We start from the raw sequence: 19,749 nt of genomic DNA, 5'->3' as shown, positions 1-19,749 counted from the left end.
AAAAATTATGAAATGAATTAACAAGAATTTGACAGTATGTTATTTAGAGAAAATATATGTGTATAGGTATAAATGTGTGCGTGTGTATATACACACGCACCTGTAAAAATTAATGTCACAATATCAGAGCTTGAAGGGAGCTTTGAAGCCATTTAGTTCAGCCCTATCACTTTACAAATGTAATTATAAGATAAAAAAAGTAATAAAGCAGAAATTTTATAAAGTGTTAAGGGCTAAAATTCTAGCTAAACTGTCTAAAATATCTAATGAGTGGTCGCCAATAAATTATAAGCTTTAGCAAGAGTTAGACTTTTAAGCATTTATTAAGGAGAATAAGAATTTGGTAAAGAGAGAGAAAAAGGCCTAGATTCCTATCTATTAAAGTGAGAGCACATTTCTAGCTCCCTTCTCCGCCAGAGTCCAGAGGAAAGAGAGCGAGACTCAGCGCCAGTCTCTTCCTTCCTCCTCCCACTAGCCCGCGTCACTTCCTGACTCCTGGTCTTGCCCTCAAAGACCTTCCCTTCATGGGCAGAACTCCTCTACAGTAAGTATCCAGCAGGTGGCGTTATTCCAATCGTTACAGTCCCCCCTGTTGTTCCTCAAGAAACAAAATGTTTCCTTGACGGAACAGTAAAAACAATATGATAACTATTGCTAACTAATAATATGTGAACAACAATATAGAAAGGAAGAGAGGAAAGTTTTGTCCAGAGGGGCAATTTTTTTTTTCCTCATGAACCGACGCTTTGACATAGTCTTGCAAAGGGAGGGCCTCTGCAGAGAATACATGTTACAGATGGTGTATATTATAACAGAAAGAGAAAAAAAAACAACAAAAACAACAAATCAAAACTGTTCATTTAAAGTCTCTGAAAGTCTTTTCTCAGATGTCCTCTAGGTGTAGTCATAGAATCGAAGTCTTTTCAGGGGTTGATGTGTGGATGCTGGTAATCAGCCAGGAAATTTCCTACAAAATTGAGCTTAACACAACTTTAAAATAGCTTTGTCAATAATCAAATCAAACAATGAAAGTTCTCAAAAACATGTCTAAGGGAATTCAGAATCTTAGTTGTTACACATGAAACATATAATAAAACAAAAATTGAACCATTCTTTAAAATTATAATATTACTATAGTCCCCCCCTTATGGAGGGTAATTGAGAAGATAATTGCTGCGATATTAATTATTAAAAATAATTTTTTTATCTTTGTTTCATCACTTTTTGCATCATCTGCCTAATTATCCTCATGCCATTATGAGAAATTAAAAAATCTAATATAATTGGTAACAGGTGTCAAGGCCAAATTCAACACTGTATTTATCATGACACCTGAGATAATTATGGGGGTTACCATAAAAGAACAGAGAAATGATGGGATATGAGCATTCCCACACTTGAGCAATATGTACTGCCCATACAGTATGCCAGGCTTAAAATAGGTGGATGGAATATATGTCCATGCCACCGAACATATTGGAAGAAACTGAGTCAGACTTAATCAGATGCATGGGACTGAGATGTCCATGGCATCAGGCATATAGGAGGGAGCATGGAAGCCAGGTGTAGAAGTGAGATGGGTGGGATGAATACTTCCAGCCATCTGTACAATATTGTGGGGAAAAATAAAATAAAATATTAAACCAAGAGAATCCAACCTCAACATTTGTCAAAAGCTGTTCCCTCGGCCATACCTTAACTTCGTGCATGTCTCCCCTCATGTAACAGTTCAATGTCTGCTCTTTGCATGTATTCCTCTTGTGATTGGATGGCATCTTGGCCAACTGGCATCTGATAACTCAGAATAAAGGCAATTAATGTCTTAAATGATAAGTTCCCATAATCCAAGTCTCATATGGATTTAAAAATTGAGGATAATAAATGATTGCAAAAAATGTGAATACATCTTGACTCAGAACACAAGGCCTAGATTCCTATCTATTAAAGTGAGAGCACATTTCTAGCTCCCTTCTCCGCCAGAGTCCAGAGGAAAGAGAGCGAGACTCAGCGCCAGTCTCTTCCTTCCTCCTCCCACTAGCCCGCGTCACTTCCTGACTCCTGGTCTTGCCCTCAAAGACCTTCCCTTCATGGGCAGAACTCCTCTACAGTAAGTATCCAGCAGGTGGCGTTATTCCAATCGTTACAAAAGTATGCTTAAAAATCATAATGCAATAAAGTTAGTAAATAATGATATAAGTTACTGTGTGTGGGTCCCCAAAGAAACTAAAAAAAAATCTCATAAATAATCTGTTGGAGAGAGGAAAATATAAAAACAATAACAGACATAAAAGATAATGAGATACTACTGCACATACCAAAATTTAAGGGATACCGCCAAAGCAGTATCTGGCGGCAAATATATCATGTTTATTGTCTGTATTGGTAAGAAACTTAGAAGCTGTGTCTTCACTTGAAAAACTAAAAAGTGAACAAAAGTCTTCATCAAATAAAAAAGATAAAGATGATAGCTGGTAATGCAATTGAAAATAAAACAATTTCTTAAAGGATGGTTTTGAATGACCAACAGAACTAAACTAGCAAAAAAAAAATTTTTTTTTTTTAAAAGCTAGCCCAAATCACCAAAATTAGAAAAAAGAAAAGAGAAATCACAATGAAAGTAAAAGAAATCTGAGTTTTCTACACCAGAGAAGAAATCAGAAAGGCCATTAAAGAGTTGCCCTGCCTATGCCCTAAAAGTATCAGGACCACAGAATCACAAGGGAAATCTACCAATTTTTTTTTAATTCCTATACTATATAACCATTTCTAAACAGAAGTATGAACATCACTACTTTCCTTCTCTTAAGGCAAAGGCAAGGAACAGGCTGAGAAAAATACAGGTTTTATCATTAATAAATACACATACAAAAAAGTAAAATAAGATAATTACAAAAGAAAATACATGTACATGCAGTCATAGGATTTATAACTTCAATGTAAGGATGCCAGGACAATATCAGAACAAATAACAAGCTGGGGGAAAATATTTTAGATGACAAAGAGGCTTCTGGTAAAACACAGCACTCATATACTAAAAAACCCCCAAAAGTCTAGTACTAGACTCTCTTTAATATCAGTATATATTTAAAATTATGAGTTCATGTTGTATACAACAAACATCAAAAGCATTCCCACTATAAACAAGAATAAATCAAGGGGTATCTAATTTCATCCCTCCTATATGACAAAGGCATAGAAATATTAGCCATAGTAAAGAGGGATGAAAAAGAAATAGGCATTGTCAGTAAAGAAATTAAAATATCTCTATTTGCAAGTGACATGATTAGATATCTAGAAAACTAAAAACCTTTAACAAAAAACAAAAATTACTTTAGTAAAAATCATCTGCATTTCTATATACCACTAAAAAAAAAAAACTGTAGAGAAATACCATTTATTTGGGCACTAACCTAACATAAAAAAGAGACATATAAAAACAATTTCAAAATGATTTTGACAGCAGAGAACTGACCAAAGCAAATAGTTTAAAAATCATTAATTCCCAAATCAAATTATACATTCAATACAACTAATCAAAATACCAGTAGTTAATATTTTGATAGTTGATCAATAGAATTTACTTCATAAAACTTGATGTTTTAACATGAAATAATATCAAGAACTATGCAAAATAAAATGGATGAAGGACTAGCATATTTTAAAATATATGTATAATAATATCTTGGGAATAATACCTTAGGTAAATCTGGGTTCAATTCCACCTCTGATTCATTCTAGCTAAAAGACCCTCAGGTAAGTCACTGAACCTTTAATACCCCCAGGCAACTCTCTCTAAGACTTGTTAAGTTGTTTTTCAGTCATATCAGATTTTATGACCCCATTTGGGGTTTTCCTGGGAAAGATACACTAGCAGTTTGCCATTTCCTTCTCCAGCTCATTTTACAGATGAGGAAACTGAGGCAAACAGGGTTAAGTGACTTACCCAGAGTCACACAGCTAGTGTCTGAGGCCAAATTTGGATTTAGGAAGATGAGACTTCTTGACTCCAGACCCAGCACTCTATCCACTGTGCAACCTAGCTGTCCCAGTGAAATTATAGGTTTGGATAAAAAATCAAAACCAGAAATACCCAGTAATTACAAAAATTGGCACTGGAAAAAAAAATGTATACACACACACACACACACCAACACATACACAAAACAAATCAACAGAGTGGAAGAGAACCCAGAAATGCAGTTTGATATACAAGAGTTAGTTTGTAAGAAACCTATTAAAAAAACTGGGGGATGAAAGTATTATTCAATAAAAACTAGGAAAAAACTAGATGAATGGTGGAAAATTAGTTTAAATTCCATGTCACTTCTTACATCCAGTTAAAAGTTTATGTTAATATAATCAGTGTTGAGCACTGAAAAGAAGTTTCTAGTTGTAGATGAAGACAGAAGAGCATGTTTATCAGATCTGTAGATGTCAAAAAGGTGGAAGGGATAATTATTAAGTCTTTGAATAACATAATTGGGATCCAAGTAGATTAAAGGCTAGAGTAATGGGCTGACAAGATGAAATTTAACAAGTATAAGTGAAAAGTTCTGGATTTTGTGTGTTCTTTTTTTTTAATGTGCAAGGATACAATGGGACTACAAGAAAGGAGTTCAGGTGGAAAGAATAGAAATTTTGGTAGACTTTGAGACTTTAGTAGTCAACAATGCATTGCTTTAATTTGCATTTAGTGTTTATCCAAGCTGAGAGTAATGACTTTCCTTCCTTTGAAATATCATAACCAGTCAGGTTAAACATTGATTAAATGCTAACTATTTGCCCAGAACTGTGCTAAGTAAGCCCAAGGGATGGATAGGTAAAAACAGACCCTTCCCTTAAGGAGCTCACACTCTAATGGGGAGACAACATGCAAACAATTACATACATATGAGATATATTTAAAGTAAATGGAAAGCCACCTCAGAAAGCAGTAGCATTGAGTAGGGCACCTGGGAAGACTTCTCTCAAAAGGTAGGAGTTTAGCTGAGCCTTGAGGGAAGCCAGGAAAACTAGGAGATGGAAGGTAAAGCAGAAGAGCATTCCTGACATGGAGGACAGCTGGTGAGAATTTTGACATTTTTTAAAAAGAAAAAGCTGAAAAGATGATTTTATATCCGATTCTGTAAAGTAATAGGGACCCACTGGAGTTTGTTGAATTAGGAGGGTGATATGGTCACAGAGCTGTATTTGAAGTGGGATTTGAAACTAGGTCTCCATAATTTACTAATTCTTCTTTGCTCTTTTGCCATAGAAACCTCTTCAACCTAGAAGCTCACTCTATCTCTGGACTTTACACACTGGAAGTACTCTCCACCTCAGGGTCTTTCCCTCTGATTAAGGTTTCTCCATTTTAAGAAGGATGCCCTGGACAGCCATATCTTCATTCCTTTCCAGGCTATCCTCCAGACTTTCTGGATTTTCTTTACCATGCTGGGTACCTGAATCTCTATGCCGCCCCCCCAAACTTGTATGTGTTGAATGTCAGTTCCTTGAGGGCAGGGACTGCTTTTCTTTCTGCTAGTATTTGTATTTCCAGGATTTAGCACAGTGCTTGACACAGTAAGTGCTTAATAACTATTTGTTAACTGACTGACTAGACATGCTGCCTATACTGTCCTGGGTTTGCTATAATAAGAAATCATTCCGCTTTCAATTCCACCTCCAAAATAGACAGCATGTGATGATGGGTGAGAGTGACTATTTAAATCTGGGTTTGAGGGATCCAAAGGGCTAAGGGCTTATTTGCTTTGTATTTTAGGAGGTTAGAGAAACACTACAAATATTAGCAACAACTAACAAGGCAAATTAAGATTGTGTATCACAACACATAGTGGGTTTACTTTATTCTGGACAATGGCATTTACACACATTTCAACGAATTTTGGAATTCATTAAAATATCAACTTTATGTCCCAGGTAACTAAGATTAAGTTACCTTATGAATTGCTAATCATACATTAATGAGGGTGCTGTCACAAATGGGAGTTCCAAGTATTGATGAAATCACATATCTGGGCTGATTTGGATAAATTTTCCTGAATTTGTAAAGGAGAAATTAAATAACATGATTCTTTTTCTTTTTACTTTGGTGCATAAATTCAAATGCACTGGAACTGAGTGGAGCAAGAACTATGAACTAAAATGTGATAATGACTGGTTTATCTTTCAAATACCTTTGTCCTGTTGACTCCACCTAATTCACACAGTTTTGGGTTTTTTGTTTTTGTTTTTGTTTTTTTTGCGGGGCAATGGGGGTCAAATGACTTGCCCAGGGTCACACAGCTAGTAAGTGTCAAGTGTCTGAGGCCGGATTTGAACTCAGGTACTCCTGAATCCAGGGCCAGTGCTTTATCCACTGCGCCACCTAGCTGCCCCCTCACACAGTTTTTTAAGAAATGTAAGATCCAAGCTCATTTTTTTTTTTACCATTCCTGACCCAGAATAAGCACTCAATAAATGCATTTAAATTCATTCATTAGATATAAATCCATTTTATAATCCCAGGATGCATAGTATCTAATTACATTGATAGTACTACAAGTATAAGCAACTAAGTGCAATATTACAGCCTTAACAGCTGCTAAGACAAGTGTTTAAATTTTAAAATCTATGACCCAATACACTTACATTAAGAGCTGAGTTAAAATACATGTTGTTGCCATTTTTTCCTGATGAAAAAGGACCTGTTACAGTGTGTTCTTTCTAAACCACCCACTTCAGGAACCAATTGCATTCACACCCATCAAAGGAATAATTTAGTTAAGACATGCTTTTCTTCCTTTGCCATTTACATTTTTTATTTCTACCCTAGTAACAAAGCAAGTGTTTTGCTACCCATAGTGTACACTGCTTCTGGAAAAATGACTGGGTATAGTCTAAGAAAAGTCATAGAGAAAAGCTAGGAGGAGAAAAACATACCCTAAAGTTTTAAACAGTTCTATAATGTTAATATTCTGAAAACTGTTATCCTTCATGTTAAATGAAGACATATAAAAGGATAACTATCAAAATTTGGTGTACTGTTAATTAAGTCATGATGTAGATCAATTAGTGGACCTGAAACACTAACATTCAACTTTTAAGTAAAATTTAATCTGTAATACTGAGAAAAGCAGTAGAGATAGTCAACATGGAACAAGGTACTTCCCTCCCACCTCACCTGTATAAAGTTATACCAAATTTCCTTCACATCAAGGTAATTTGTGACATTTTCTAATTGCTTCCTAAAAACTCCATTGAAAAAAACTACTGAATCTTTTTTTTTAAATGTGCTTTAAAAGATATCATCCCACTCTTTGAAAGAACTTGGTTTTTGCACATTTTAAAAAGTTACTAGAGAAACGTTCTTGCCTTTCAAGAGAGGATAAACCCTCAGTTTATTATCCTTTACTCATCTTAGTAACAAAACTAATATAATGTTGTTTAAAACAGTGATAAAACGACTTTTAAGAGATCCTACCAATAAAGAACCATTGTGGTCATCATTAATTTATTAGGTACCCACAGGGCAGAAGAAACTTCCCATAAGGCAGTGTATTATAATGTTCATGACCAAATACCTATAAGTTCATTATTGGCATCATAGGGATGGGAGGTAAGGAACAATGCATATTTTCCCCCAAAACATACAACACAGTTTGCTATATGGTATTTACTACTTGAGATTATGATTCTTGTCAAAGAAAAATCATGTGTGTGGTTCCTTTGCTGAAATAGTATAAAATTAATTCTGAAGAAAACCCATTAAACATTCCCTTCTGCAAACTAACCTTGCTTACTCACTTAAAGCCAATTTAAGCTGATGAGCCAAAACATTAAGACTATCTTCATTATAGAAATGTTTAAAACATTGGGAAATGTTTTTCTCCTGATAGCCTGAATTATCATCCTACCTAGAAGGTATGGGAAGGGGAAGGGCAGGGAAACAAGCACCACCTTATGTGTTATAGGCACTTAAATATTGGTTGGAATGGACTCAGGATTGTACCCTGTGGTCTAGATTTTTTTAAAAAGGTGTATTACCAGATAACTAGAGGAAAATCATAGGCATTAGGACCAGAAGGGATCTTAGAGGTCTTTTAGGCCTTCATTTTATAGAGAGGTGATCATTCAGGCCCAGAAAGGTCTAGTGACTGCATAGGTAGGAGTAGTAGTACGCAGGACAGCTGAGATACAAACCCAGCTCTAACTCTAAATCTTGTGCTTCTCCCACAACATCATCCTCATATGAACAGATTCCTAGGAATGTAAAGTAGGCAAATTGTGAAAAAATGTTCAGTGGTGATGAAGTCCTTAGGAATAAGCATGGATGACATGCCCCATAAAAAAGAAGAGGTAGAAAACAGATCCCTCAAATCATTCTTGCTGATTTTGAAGACTCTCATACTATGTACTTAGTCTACACCAATAAGGAAAAATAAAATCACACCACACTATTGTGTGAGTCTATATTTAGCTAGGCTCTTTAGATGCACTGATTTTCAAAAAGTACTTTTGTGTTAACTTAAGTTCCCATGATGTGTTTGCCCTATCATAAAATGATTTCGTTTACTGGGAGGCATTTTTCCTCTGAGCACAGGCTCCTAAGAGTCTGGATCAAGATCAACCTCCTGAGAATATCCACCCAAAAAAGAGTGCTGCTGCTTCCTTTTCAAAACGCCAGAGGTCCCACTACTGCAAGGTTCTGGGGAGGTAGATGGAAAAGCAAGGCACAAGAAAAACAACTGGTTCTGGGTGACCCTGGTAATCCCCAAACCTCTTAGCTCTTTGGTCTTTGGTAGGGAGCAAAAGTATAGATATATGTAAAAACAACTGTTGTACAAACTCCTTCCCATCATATTCTTCCACATTACCACAAAGATGGTGGTTCTGCTATAAATTCCAAGTTCATTACCCATAAGATCAATGAATTTTAAAGCTGAAGGGACCTTACAGGTCATCTAGTCCAACTTTACAAATGAGTAAACTGAAGATCATAGAGGTTGTGACTTGTACAGACTTACAAAGGTTGGCACTGGTGGGACTGGAGTTCAGGTCTCTTGATGCCTGTCAGTTCTTTCTACTATACAACACTGTCCCTTTTGGTATTTTTTTAATTTCCCCTGATGTAGCACTCTTGTTTCCAAAAGGAGGAAAATCCAAATACAGTTAAGCGTTTAAACCATAAAACTACTTCATAAGTATATACCAAATATTTTTATATCCTCGACTGCACCAAATGGGTGTAATTATTATTTTCCTCTAATTCTAACTAATTACAAGCCCTGATATACTGGTATGCCTCTCCCCTATCACATATGAAAACATCACTGACTTGACATGGTAATAGGAAATAGTGTACACAAGAGAGACAAACCTGTTGCCTTGATTTTCTCCCCCACTCCCAGCCACCCTGCTTTTCCCCAGTAATCAGTCAGTAGAAGTGCTTAAACCATTGGAAGCACTCAATGCTTTCTGTTTGTGCAAGTCCAGGGCAAAACATAATGCTTGGTGTACACTGTAGAAGATAAGGGTTTCCTCTTCCTTTGTGCAATACTCTCCACGGTACAGAGAACTCCTCACAGAGGGATTGCACTGAGCCAGTAGAACCTGGATACCGATGTCTGCATAATCTTTGCGAACTTCTTTGAGTGTCTGGATTCCTGCTGTATCTAAAAATTGCAAGGCACTGCAGTCAATCACTATGGTATGGAGCGCTGGGGGCTCATAAGAGAGGTTCATGGAAACTTCATCCTGACTGCCACTGAAAGTCACTGTCTTCTCTTTGAGCTTTCTCTTTGCTGCCTTCTTCCGTGCTGCTTTCACTAAGACTGGGCTGATTGTCTTCTTGTACAAGGCAGATTTAAAACATTCTTTGTTGATGTAATAGAGGGGAGCTACAAAACGGAAAATCTTAATTGCTGGCTCAGTCTGAAGGTTCTTGTAGGCACACATTGACTCATAGATTTCAGACTCTTCCACATGACCAAGTATAGAAGCTTCTGGCTTCTGAGTACGAAGAATGACACAAAACATAGAAAAGCAGACCCCAATAAGCAGACCAATTTCAGTACTTATTAGTGCAGAAGACAGCATAGTAACAAACCAAATAACTGTATCCATTTTGCTAAGCCTCCACATCTTGGGCAGATCACCAAACTTTCGAAGAGCTCCCCGGAGATTTACAATGGTTATCACTCCAAGGACACATTTTTGGAGGGAGTAGAATAAAGGTGCTATTACAAGGAGGACCAATAAAAGAACCAATGCTGTCATTACACTAGAAACTTGAGTCTGACAACCAGTCGACTCTTTGACTAAGGTCTTGGCAAGAGCTGCGCTGGTTGTGAAGCAGTGAAAGAAGGCAGGGATGATATTACAAAAACCAATAGCATACATTTCCTGATTGGCCTTGACTATGTAGCCATGCTTCTTGGCAAACATCTCTGACAGTGACACGGTGATAGCAAAACCAATGATAGAAATAGCTATCGCATCGATCGCCACATTAGGAATCAAGTTCCAATCGGGAGCTTTGGGGGGCAGAAACCCAGTAGGAATATGTCCAGCTACACTGGAGCCGTAATTCTCATTCAGTTTTCCAAAATGAGATGCTAGTGTAGCGGCCACAACTACTACCAGCTCAGTAGGAATTGGCGCCTTAAGTTTGGATTTGAAGTGTTCATTGAGTTCTTTGGTTGGCACAAGGACAAGAAGGCACAAAAGGCTAGTAATGAGGTCACAGAGATTGGTCTTATGGATGTTTTTGAAGATAGATATCCAGGTAGTGATGAGAGAGCCCACACCACTACTTCGAGGGATGTTTAGCCCTAAAAGATATTTGGCCTGAGAAGTAAGGATAGTAAAGGAGGTACCAGTGACAAATCCGCTCAGCAAGGCATCAGATAGATAGACGGAGACAAAGCCCACTTGAAACAGGCCCATGGCTACCTGAAAGGAATCATGTAACAGGTTAAACATATGCAAACTTTTCTCAAATGTAAGTCTTATCATTCTTTTCTATCATTTGTCTAGATATACTTCTTCAATACTTAAGGATTTGTAATTTCTTTGGTGTGGGTACTTCCTCCACCAACACGGATTGTAATTTAGTAAACTGTCCTTGAAAGGTAAGGCCAAGAAAAGAAGAGAAAAAAAGAGAAGGGAAGGGAAGGGGGAAAGAAAAGAGAAGAGAAGAGAAAAGAAAAGAAAAGAAAGTCACCCTGTTGCCTATCTCCTAATGAATTTCTCTGGACTTAGCCTGGTCACCCACCCAAAGACAGACAACAGGATATTGCAGGACCTGGACTGGAAACTTTTCTAGCTTTGATATGACCTGGCAGGGTGTGTATTCCTCTGCTGGAATAGTCTCTGAAACATAGGACCAACTGTATGCCACAACAGGGCATCAGTATAGGATTTTGGTAGAAGTTCTACTAATTTTCAAAAGTAATTGAGCTTTCTCCCCTTTGAAGTTTTCCTACCTTTATTCTTTTTCTTTCCTCTCTCCTTACAAGTTTATTCACCTCCTTATCCTTTCTCTTCACAGATTTAACCCTATTGAGATCAGACATCAAGGGAAGACAGAAACAGACCCCTGGACTTGCCATTCTCCCCCTGCTTGGGTTCTTTCCCAGCACCAAATAAGTTACTTATATGATCATTGTTAACTATTATCCTTTACAAGTCACATTTATGTAACTGGGTTTGTAGCTTCTTGTATGTTTTACTCATAATACTTTATGAGGAAATGGTGCCAGTATTACTACTACCATTTTACAGATAAGGAAACTGAGCCTCAGAGTAGAAATGGTTTGAACACAATACAGGAATAAGAATTAGCATAGTGTTTACTATGTGCCAGGCACTGTGCTAGGTACTTTATAAATATTATCTCATTTGATCCTTACAATAATCCTGTGAGCTAGGTCCTGTTATCCCCATTTTACAGTTGAGGAGACTGAGGACAGAAGTTAAGTGATTTGCCCAGGGTTACACAGCTAGTAAGTGTCTGGGTAAGATCTGAACTAAGGTATTCCTGATTTCAGGCCCAGGGCTCTATCCACTGAGCCACCTAAGTTGAACTAGGAGAGCTAGTAAAAGTAAAACTGGAACTCAAACTAGGAATTCTCAATTCCAAATCTACTGCTCATTTCACTATGCTATGTTGTCTCTCTCCTCTAACAACTGCAAATACTTGAGAGAATATGAAGATTTGGGGAATCCTTGATATAAAATAGCAAGGACACTGTGATAATTAGGGGAATCCAGGACACCTAAGAAGTCATCAAGATAATTTCCCTTTCAGGGTAGTTAGGTGGCACAGTGGATAAAGCACAGGCCCTGGAGTCCAGAGGTTCTGAGTTCGAATCTAGTTTTTGACCCTGTGTGACCCTGGGCATGTAACTTTACCCCACTGCCTCCCCCCTAAACAAATTCCTCTTCTAATTTCCATCTAATCTCTTTGTTCCCAGATGGTTTCTTTACAAGATGTCATCTACAAAGGTTAATCTATGTTAACATAAATGCCAGTTTAAAATTAAATTTTGAATTGAAATTAACTTTTAAAAATTATAAAATCACATTAAGTTTAAAAACTTAAAGTCATCTTTGTTCATATTCTGATAATCAAGTATTGTTAGCAAAAGAGAATCAGTGATTTTCAACAGGTATTAAAAGAGGATCTTGTAAGAAAATTATTATGCCTAATACATATACAATAAGGTAATATCATGTGGCCTAAAAAAATTCCCTATTTTAGTCTTTAAATACTTAAAAGGGAATTACGTGAAAGAGACATTAGAAGTGTTCTGTTTGGCTTTAGAAAGTAAAACTAGGACCAATGGGTAGAAATTACAGAAACACAGATTTTGCTACAATATAAAGAAAATCTTCCTAATTAAATTATTAGAACTGCTCGATTAGGAAATAGTGAATTCTCTGTCACTAGAGCTCTCCAAAGTTTGGATGACCACTTATCAGGGATTCTGTGCAGGGGATTCGAGTTTCTTGTAAGGATTAAGCTATATGACTTCTGATATCCCTCAAAACTATACAATTTTATAATCCCATGAACTGGGATTAACTTATTTTTATGAAATCTTAGAATTTAAAGCTGGAAGAGACTTAACAAAACATGTAGTTCAAATTTTTCAAATGAGGAAAAGTGAGGAGTAGAAAGAGGAAGTAACATGCCCATAGTCAGGCAGAGATGTCATCTAAACCCTAATAAGCAAAATCATATTTTAAATTAAATTATTTTCTCACTATGCCACCTATGACATATACTTTAAAAATGTGGTTTCAATGGGGCAGGTGGTTGGGAGGAAATCCAAAAAGTGTGATAATTAGTACTTTGGTGAGTATGTGATTTTGTTGGTGTTGGCCCTCCCTTCAGCAGTACAAAACCACTAACCTCCTATACCTTTCATATGTAATCCCCGTGCATGTTTTCTCATAAATCCACCATATTGAATTTATTGAAGATGCTGGAGGCTTTCTTCTTCTTTTAATAGAACAGGGATATCACTGGATCATTTAAGCTTATCATTTTTCATTCTCAACATGAGACTGGCCTACTTCCTTTTCTAGTCTATACACTCGATAGTGTATTTTGTGCATTTAGTGGGGTGTTTTTTAACAAACCCACTAAGATTTTCCACTTCAGGAACAATAATTTTTCCTCTCTCCAGAATTTCTGATCCATTAGCATCTCTTCAAGATGGTCAATTACAGATTGCAAGAGGACTCTGACAATGAACAATAAGTTAAATTCTGGCAAACAGAATCCCATAAAGAAAAGGATTTTAAAAAAAAAATGACAGCAGCTTACATTTGTATAATGCTCTACAGTTATAAAGAGTTTTGTAGACAAAATAACTCACAGGAAACTATTATTTTTGTAAGAGTCTGTTTGTTCCACCACTTCTTACCTGATAAACTCCAGCTATGAAAGTTACTGTTGTGCCAACAGTAATTGCATAGCAGCTTCTATCACAGATTTGTCTTGAGGTTTGGTTCACAGCTGGAGTGATGACACTTTCATTTATATGATTAAAAAGGATAGGTTTAGCTATATGGTCCATCCCATAGCCAGCTTTGTGCACCTCCCGCTCAACTACTTCACCAATCATGAGGCACAACACTCCAAAAATACCCACTGAGATGTGTCTGGATGTCCCAAATAAGAAATAAATTATTCCAGCAAAAAAAGAAGTATACAGACCATAAATTGGCTCTTGCCCTGCTAGAAGGGAGTATGCAATGGACTGTGGAACTAACAAGATGCCTACAATCAAGCCAGACATTATATCTCCAAGGAGGTATTTTTTCAGGTCATACTTTGGGAGCCATTGCAAGACTGGCATGAACCCCAAAATCCAGTTTTTGGCTTTGGCTGGACTACAACAGCAAGTTTTCTTCAACTTTTTGACTGCACATTCTTTAAAGTCAGTAGTCTTTTTCTCCTGAGGCTCCAGAAGAATTCTACAATAATGATGATGCTGGTCATCACCTTTAGGGAGGTCAACAGATGAACTGACATAGAGATCTTCTTTGTCTGACATTTCTGGAGATGAGTCCTTCAGATCCCTAATATATAAAGAGTAACATTAACCAAGAAAGCATTTGTGCACAAGTAAGCATTTCAATTCAATTCAACAGACTTTTATTAAGCACTTACTATATGCAAAGCACTAAGCTGGATACTGGGCATACAAAGATAAAAGCAAGACAGCCTCTGCAGTCAGGGAACTTAATGTCTACTCTGGAGATACAACACATACACAAATAAAATGTACACAAGAATATCTTTTAAGATACTTAAGAATTCTGAACAACAGGATGGCCAATAATTCCAGAAGATTGATGATGTCTCCCAAATGATGTCTGCAGGTATAGAACAAAGCATGTATATCCAGACATGACCACAACCTAAATTTGTTTTGCTTTACTGTGCTTTTCTTACAAAAGAGAACTTTTATTTGGGAATAGGGTAATGATACTGATGGGGGAAGGAGGAAGAAAAGGGACAAAAAGAGCACCAATAAACTTTTTTTTTTTTTTGTGGGGCAGTGAGGGTTAAGTGAATTGCCCAGGGTCACATGGCTAGTAAGTGTCAAGTGTCTGAGGTCAGATTTGAACTCAGGTCTTCCTGAATTCAGGGCCAGTGCTTTGTCCACTGAGCCACCTAGCTGCCCCCACCAATAAACGTTTTTAAAATGCACAGGAAAAAGTGGGTTTTAAAGAGGGGCATATACTAATAAGATATACTGGATACTGAATTAACAAGTTATTGCTATATTAAATTTAATGTATATTAAAATATAAAGACTGTAAGTAATGAATTTGTGGTTTCATGTACAAGTTCCAATTGTTGGCTTTTTTTATTTGTGGAAATATTCATGTTTTTGTCTATACCCTTTGGCTCAGCAATACCACTATTAGGTCTATATCATAAAGAAATCAAAGAAAGAGGAAAAGGGTTGATATGTATGAAAATATTTATAGCAGCTCTTTTTGGAGTGACAAAGAACCTGAAACTGAGGTACTTCTCAATTGGAGAACTGCTAAGAAAACAGTTATGGTATATGAAAAAAAGTAATGGAATGTGATTGTGCTATTGGAAATGAAGTGGCTAGTTTCAGTGACACCTAACCGATGCAAAGTAAAATAAGCAGAACCAGTAGAGCAATTTATACAGTAACAATATTATTATAAAAGTAAACAACTTTTAATGACATAACTCCGATCAATGCAATGAACACCAGAGGGCTCATAATGAAAAATTATACCCACCTCTTGACAAAGTCAATAAATATTTATTAAGTATTAAGTGCCTACTGTATGTCAGGCACTGTGCTGATACAAAGAAAGATAAAGGACTATCTGGCCAATTCCTGCCCAAATTCACGATCTAATAGGGGACATAGCACGCAAACAACTATGTACAAACAAGCTATTTCAGGATAAATAGGAAAGTATCAACAGAGGAAAGGTACTAGAATTAAAAGGGATTGATGAAAAGCTTGTGGAAGGTGAGAGATTGGCTGGGAGGAGGCGGAGATGGGAAGAGAAAGCGTTCCATACAAGGGGAACAGTGAGTAAAAATGCCCAGAGTTAGGAGATGGATTGTCTTGTTCCAGGAAAATCAAGGAGCCACTTCCCTGGATCAAGGAGTACATTGTGGGAAGGGATGAGGAGATAAGTTGTAAGAAAGTGAGAGGGAAGGATTGTGAACACCAAAGCATTTTATATTTGATCTTGGAGGTGATGGGGAGCCACAGGAATTGAAGTAGAGGAATGACATAGTTGAACCTATGCTTTAGGAAGAGAGGGTTAGGGGGTAGTTAGGTGGCTCAGTGGATAAAGCACCAGCCCTGGAATTCAGGAGAACCTGAGTTCAAATCTGGCCTCAGACACTTGACACTTACTAGCTGTGTGACCCTGGACAAGTCACTTAACCCTCATTTCCCCCCCCCCCTCCAAAAAAAGGAAGAGAAGGTTAGCACTTGGGGCCCAGATTGAAATATGTATTTTTTGGACATGTCCAACGTAGGAATGTGTTTTGCTTGCCTATGTATCAGAAGCTTTGTCTTTCCTTTTCAGTGGGGTGGGAAGGAGGGAGAAGAGAGAGAAGGTGTATTTTGTTAATTTAAAAAAATTAATTTAATTAAAAAAAAAGAAATGTTCGTTTGTTGATGATTTTGTAGTTTGCATTAATTTCACACACGCACACACACACATCCACATACATAAAGATTGAGAGGTAGAAGGGAAGGTTAATAACCAGAGAGGTCTTTTATTAGAGATGACATCTGAACTGTGCTTTGAAGAAAGCTGTCACAAAGAGTTGGACATGACTGAAATGATTTAACAACAACAAGAAGTGTTCTGAGAGATGGAGGTAAGGAGGGACAGCATCTCCAAGCACAGAATTTACATATGCAAAAGCAAGGAAGGGGAAAGACGGAATATTGTGTACAGAGAGTAATAAATAAACAAGTTCAGCTGGAATAATATCAAATCAATCTGAAAAGACAGATTTGGGCCAGATAATGAATGAATGAAAATACATTTATTAAGTACTTACTATGTTATCAAGAACTGTTTTAAGCAGCAGGGATATCAATAGAAAAAGCAAGAGTCCTCTTCTTAAGGTGCTGACACTCTAACTGGAAGAAACAAAACATAAAAGAATGTTCAGAGCAGCTAGGTGGTGCAGTAGATAAAGCACAGGCCCTGGAGTCAGGAGTACCTAAGTTCAAATCCAGCCTCAGACACTTGACACTTACTAGCTGTGTGACCCTGGGCAAGTCACTTAATCCCCACTGCCCCGCCAAAAAAAAGTTCAGTTGTGGGGCAGACAGAAATGTCCAGAAGTTCTAAGGAAATATTTGAAGGGCTCATGGGCAAGGCCCAAGGACCTTTAGGTTACATAATTTGGTCAAATTCCTACTAGAAGGCTACAGGGAACTGAAGCAGAGCAGATGGTAAGGAAAAGTGTGCACTATTAACTGTCCCTGGTGGAAATGGGTCTTCCTGCTGGATGAGTTTTGGGACAGCCCTGGGCCAAGGGAAGGGACAAAGAGGTTTCCTCCAGTAGTGGCAGGTCTTCCAGCCTCCTGATGGACTAAAATACCAGAGATGAGTTCGAGTGTTTTTCTGGAGGCAATAAGCTCTAGAATAACTCCTATTGCAGCTTTTTTAGTGGGGCAGTGACATGGTCAGATCCATGCTTTAGAAATAGCAATTTGGCAGCTGTGTGGAGGATGAGGGAAAAAACCAGAGGCAGGGAGGCCAGTCAGAAGACTATTTTACCAGCCAAGGTGAGAGGTATAATGGCCTGAATTAGGGTGGTAGCTGCGTGAGTGAAGAGATGGGGGAAGACACAAGAGATGTTATGGAAGTAGAATTAGCCAGCTTGGCAATTGATGATATGGGGGAGGGCAGAATTTCTCATCTTAATTTCCATGAGGGCTGTAATGAAAATGGGTGAATTTTCTAGAAAAGCACACTGTTTTTCCTGATCATTATAAGAAAACAGAACCATCTCCTTCTCTTGGCTCAAGACTGTCCCAGAATCTATCCAACAGCAATGTCCACTGTCCCCTGACACCCCAGGTGTGTTCTTCCCCCCTATATTCCCTACTCACCTCCCTTCCTCACAGAACCCAAAAGGCATGCCCTACCTTCTCCAGCCCTTAGCCTATGGACCTTGACTACTTACATGGATTAGACGAGATGAGAGTCAACTTTATTCCTTAATGGTCTCACAGAACACCACCAGGCGTTACCTACTACTGCCCTCCTTTAAAATAAATAAAATTTTATTGATACCTTACTTTTCCCTGGCTAAAACTCCTCCTAGTATCTCTTCCCTTTCTGTCCCCTCCCCAGAAAGCCATAACAAACATTTTTTTAAGACCAAAAAAAAAAAAAAAAGAAAGAAAGATCAGCAAAACTGAAAAGTGCTATCAAAAAAGTTTGAAAATATGTGTAGTGTACCATACCCATTGACCTACCACCTCTACAAAAGAACAGAGTAACAATGGTCTTCTCATATCTCTTTTTTGAGAGCATTCTTTTTGATTTTCTAATATATACTTTGGATTGTTTTGTGATTGTTTGTTCCATTTATACTATAGTCATCATGCTTACTGTTTTTTTTACCTCTGCTTATTTCACTATGCTTCAATACATATAGTTCTTTTCATGCTTATTTTATTCATAATATTCATCATTTCTTACAGCACAGTAATATTCTATTACATTCCTGTATTACAATTTGATTGGTCATTCTCCAATCTATGTATGGGCTTTATTTCCAGTGCTTTACCATCACAAAAAATGCTGCTTTTAATATTTTGGTGTATAAGGCAGCATTCTTATTATTAGTTGGCCTCCTCTACAAACCTAGTAGTGGAATATCTGATTCAGAGGGTATGAACATTTTAGTCACTTCATTTGCATAATTCCAAATTACTTTCCAAAATGGTTGTACAGATTCACAATTCCACTAACAATGTATTAGTGTGTCTATCTTCTCACAAGCCCTTCAACATGACTCGTCCTATCTTTTGTCATCTTTGCCACTTTACAGGATATGAGTTGAAGACTTGTTATTTTTATTTGTATTTCTCTTATTGTTGATTTGGAGTATTCTTTCATAAGGTTATTAATAGTTCACATGCATCATTTCTTACAGCACAATAATATTCTACTATATTCATGTACCACAGAACATCTCATTTCTCACCTGGCTACACTATTTTGGGACTTGTCTGACTTCTCTACCATACCCTGCCTCAGGTACCCTCCCTATTGAGCCTTCCCACCCCTTTTCTGCTACCTTTTGTATACTGTCTTCCCCCTTTAGATTGCAAGCTCCTTGAGGGCAAGAACTGTCTTCCTGTTTTCATATTTGTGCCCTTAAATGCTTACCACAGAGCCTGGCATGGAATAGGAACTTAGTCGATGTTTACTGATCACTGACTATTATCCACCAAATTACTGACGGTTATTTTTATATTCATTTCCCCTATGCCTGGCACATAGTAGGTGCTTAATAAATGTTTACTAACTGAATGAATGGCTAAGCAAAATGGTGGTACATGAATGTAATGAAATATTAGTGTGGTATGAGAAATTATGTCAATGGTGAATAAAGAGAAGCATGGAAAGATGTATATGAACTGATGCAGACAGAAGTCAGCACAGCCAAGAAAACAATATACACAGTGACAACAACAATGTAAAAGCAAAGAAAGA

The 19,749-nt window shown here is 37.3% G+C and overlaps 1 protein-coding gene across 2 annotated transcripts in view; it reads right to left on the bottom strand.

The window, feature by feature from the left end:
* Positions 1 to 4,054: 4,054 nt before the first annotated feature.
* Positions 4,055 to 19,749, bottom strand: part of SLC26A2 (solute carrier family 26 member 2) — a 41,581-nt gene continuing 25,886 nt past the window's right edge. For both annotated transcript variants that reach the window (XM_043983062.1, XM_043983063.1), the window contains exons 3-5: positions 17,072 to 17,153; positions 13,914 to 14,571; positions 4,055 to 10,932 (exon numbers count right to left, since the gene is read on the bottom strand). In XM_043983062.1, the coding sequence (XP_043838997.1) occupies positions 9,412 to 10,932; positions 13,914 to 14,546 (2,154 nt within the window). In that variant the 5' untranslated portion in view covers positions 14,547 to 14,571; positions 17,072 to 17,153 and the 3' untranslated portion in view covers positions 4,055 to 9,411. The remainder of the gene's footprint in view (positions 10,933 to 13,913; positions 14,572 to 17,071; positions 17,154 to 19,749) is intronic.

Source organism: Dromiciops gliroides, chromosome 2, assembly GCF_019393635.1.
Source record: "Dromiciops gliroides isolate mDroGli1 chromosome 2, mDroGli1.pri, whole genome shotgun sequence".
NCBI lineage: Eukaryota > Metazoa > Chordata > Mammalia > Microbiotheria > Microbiotheriidae > Dromiciops > Dromiciops gliroides.
This window is presented reverse-complemented; position numbering and strand designations above follow the sequence as displayed.